Genomic DNA, 2,195 nt, shown 5'->3' with positions numbered 1-2,195 from the left:
CCTATTATATTGCTCTCACCGTGGTTACTGTCCATCGCTGTCCATTTGCTTGATCAAATATAGCTACATTTAAAAAACCTCTATCAACACAAATTATGGGACYTAAAAAAAAAAGACATCTACACGTAGCTATTGATAATATTTGCTGACTTGAAATAATTACGCATGGCATGTTTTTGGAGTGAACAACACGAACTATAGGTATATACAATATTAAAATACAGAAAACAATTTAAATTGTACTTTTCTCCTTGAGCAATGTGAGAGCACTGGCTCACACTTTGGGTGTGGCTTCTATCCGTATGGGCGTATCTATAAAGTAGTTAAAACTAGAATAGGCTATATAAACCTGTGCGCCACGGGTAGAAAAATCATTCAACGAACTACTACTACACGAGAAGAGAGCTCGAAAGAACAAGAAAGATGTATACACGATCAAATAGTTTGGTATTGTCAATTCCGACAAATAATTATCAAGGACAGTTCGCTTACAGGGCGATGCCGCGAAGCAAAGAGCCAGAAATCTTCACATTTGAGCGGATCCCAGCTCAAGAGCCACAGCGCTATACAGCAGTGCGCCAGCGAAGGAAGAACACYCGGGTACAGTACCCAGCCAATGTCCGGAAATACCTTCCACCTGCCGAGAAGAGCGCTGCCAAGCGCTGGCTCGTTGCTCTGTGCCTGGTACTGTTCCTGCAGATCTACACCGAGGATGCTTGCATCGAGACACCGATCAGCGCCGAGAGCCTTGCTGTCGAGGTAAACGAGGAGGCGTCCTATGCGCATTACAAGGTACTACCATTCCAGTCAGCAGAGGAACAGGCGCGTCAACTCACAGACGATGTCTCCACCGAGCTCTCTTCTGTCAACCATCAAGATCAACTTGTTGGTGAGCAGAGTGACAACATCTGGAGCAAGCTGGTCAATACGACGTGTCCCTGCTGGGATGGCGAGATGAATCGCATGCACAGGCAGAGCACAAGGAACGGCTACGTCGTAGCCTTCCTCTACCCTGCAGTTTATCACAGACTGGGATCCGAGAATTGAAAGAACTGAACAGTTTTTTCCCCAGCTAATGACTTGACATTAAGACGGAGCCTGGTTCAATGGCTTTTGGTTTCGAGAAAGGTGTCGAGCTGCCTCGGRCCTGGGCGCTGACATGCCCGGAGCTGATTCACTAGGTTGCTCGCTGAAGCCTCACCATAGTAGCCTACATTAGCTGCTGTATTTGGAGAGTGAAGCGAACAAAAGAACATGTTACTAATGGGACAATTTTGAAGAACTGACTGTTACAATACTGGACTCAAACTTGAATATAGAAAAACTTGAATTKATATATTTTAGGTTCACATTTGTAATGATGTACTGTAGAAGTCAAACTTCCCACCCTCTCTCACATGTTCGTAGCCTGCAAGGCCAAGACGTTTAGACCTACAATATTGAAGTGATATTTGTAATACTATGATTTACTTTGTGAAAGCCTAGTACTTGATATTGAGACTAATCTTTTTGTTAAACTATTTATTAATGAAGAATATTCTATGAAGTGTATTATTTAACTTGTTATTTATTTATATTGTGCTAATGATTTGTTATTTAATAATGAAATAAAAAAACTTTCTGAAATGTTCATATTGTCTCTTTTCTCATTGACATTCAAAATACGACGTTTTATGACAACCAATGGCATACTTAAAACAATTATAATCAGCCTGTGGACTAATTAATTTCCAGTACCAATTTTATAGGTGGGCACATTTGTTTAAACATACAATAGACCCCTGTGTAGCAGTAACCCACCAATCCACAGGACAGAATTACATAGTTTAGGGATGCTCCTTGCTAATCAGATAACCAAATAAGTTTGGAAACCGGTAACAAATTGATTATTAAAGATATGTATTTACAGTAACATGACTATTCTGACTAATTATTAAACGATGGTACTTAATCAGTGCTAAATCAGTGTCTTCCCATATTTCTTTCCTGGTCTCCATGGTGTTCTACGTGGGGAAGGGTCTTAGACAAGTCAGGATATTGATTAAGGCATTAAACTCAGGACAGTCTTGTAAACCAGGGCAATGTGTGATTCTCTGTCATGAGGTCACTGCTATAATATCATATACATACCACATCCAAAGTGACTTGGTACTGACTTGGCAATTACTACTGCTACTACTACTACTGCTACTACT

General features: G+C 40.8%; 1 protein-coding gene across 1 annotated transcript; it reads left to right on the top strand.

Annotated features, from left to right (window-relative positions):
* The first annotated feature begins 349 nt into the window (after positions 1–349).
* ier3 (immediate early response 3) lies at positions 350–1,630 on the top strand. The gene has a single exon (XM_024003322.2). It carries the CDS (start codon positions 424–426, stop codon positions 1,045–1,047), a length of 624 nt encoding a protein of 207 aa, XP_023859090.1. The 5' UTR covers positions 350–423; the 3' UTR covers positions 1,048–1,630.
* Positions 1,631–2,195: the final 565 nt, after the last annotated feature.

This window comes from Salvelinus sp. IW2-2015, linkage group LG15 (assembly GCF_002910315.2).
Source record: "Salvelinus sp. IW2-2015 linkage group LG15, ASM291031v2, whole genome shotgun sequence".
NCBI classification, from domain to species: Eukaryota; Metazoa; Chordata; class Actinopteri; order Salmoniformes; family Salmonidae; genus Salvelinus; species Salvelinus sp. IW2-2015.
The sequence above is the reverse complement of the archived record's forward strand: the minus strand, read 5'-3'. Positions and strand labels throughout refer to the sequence as shown.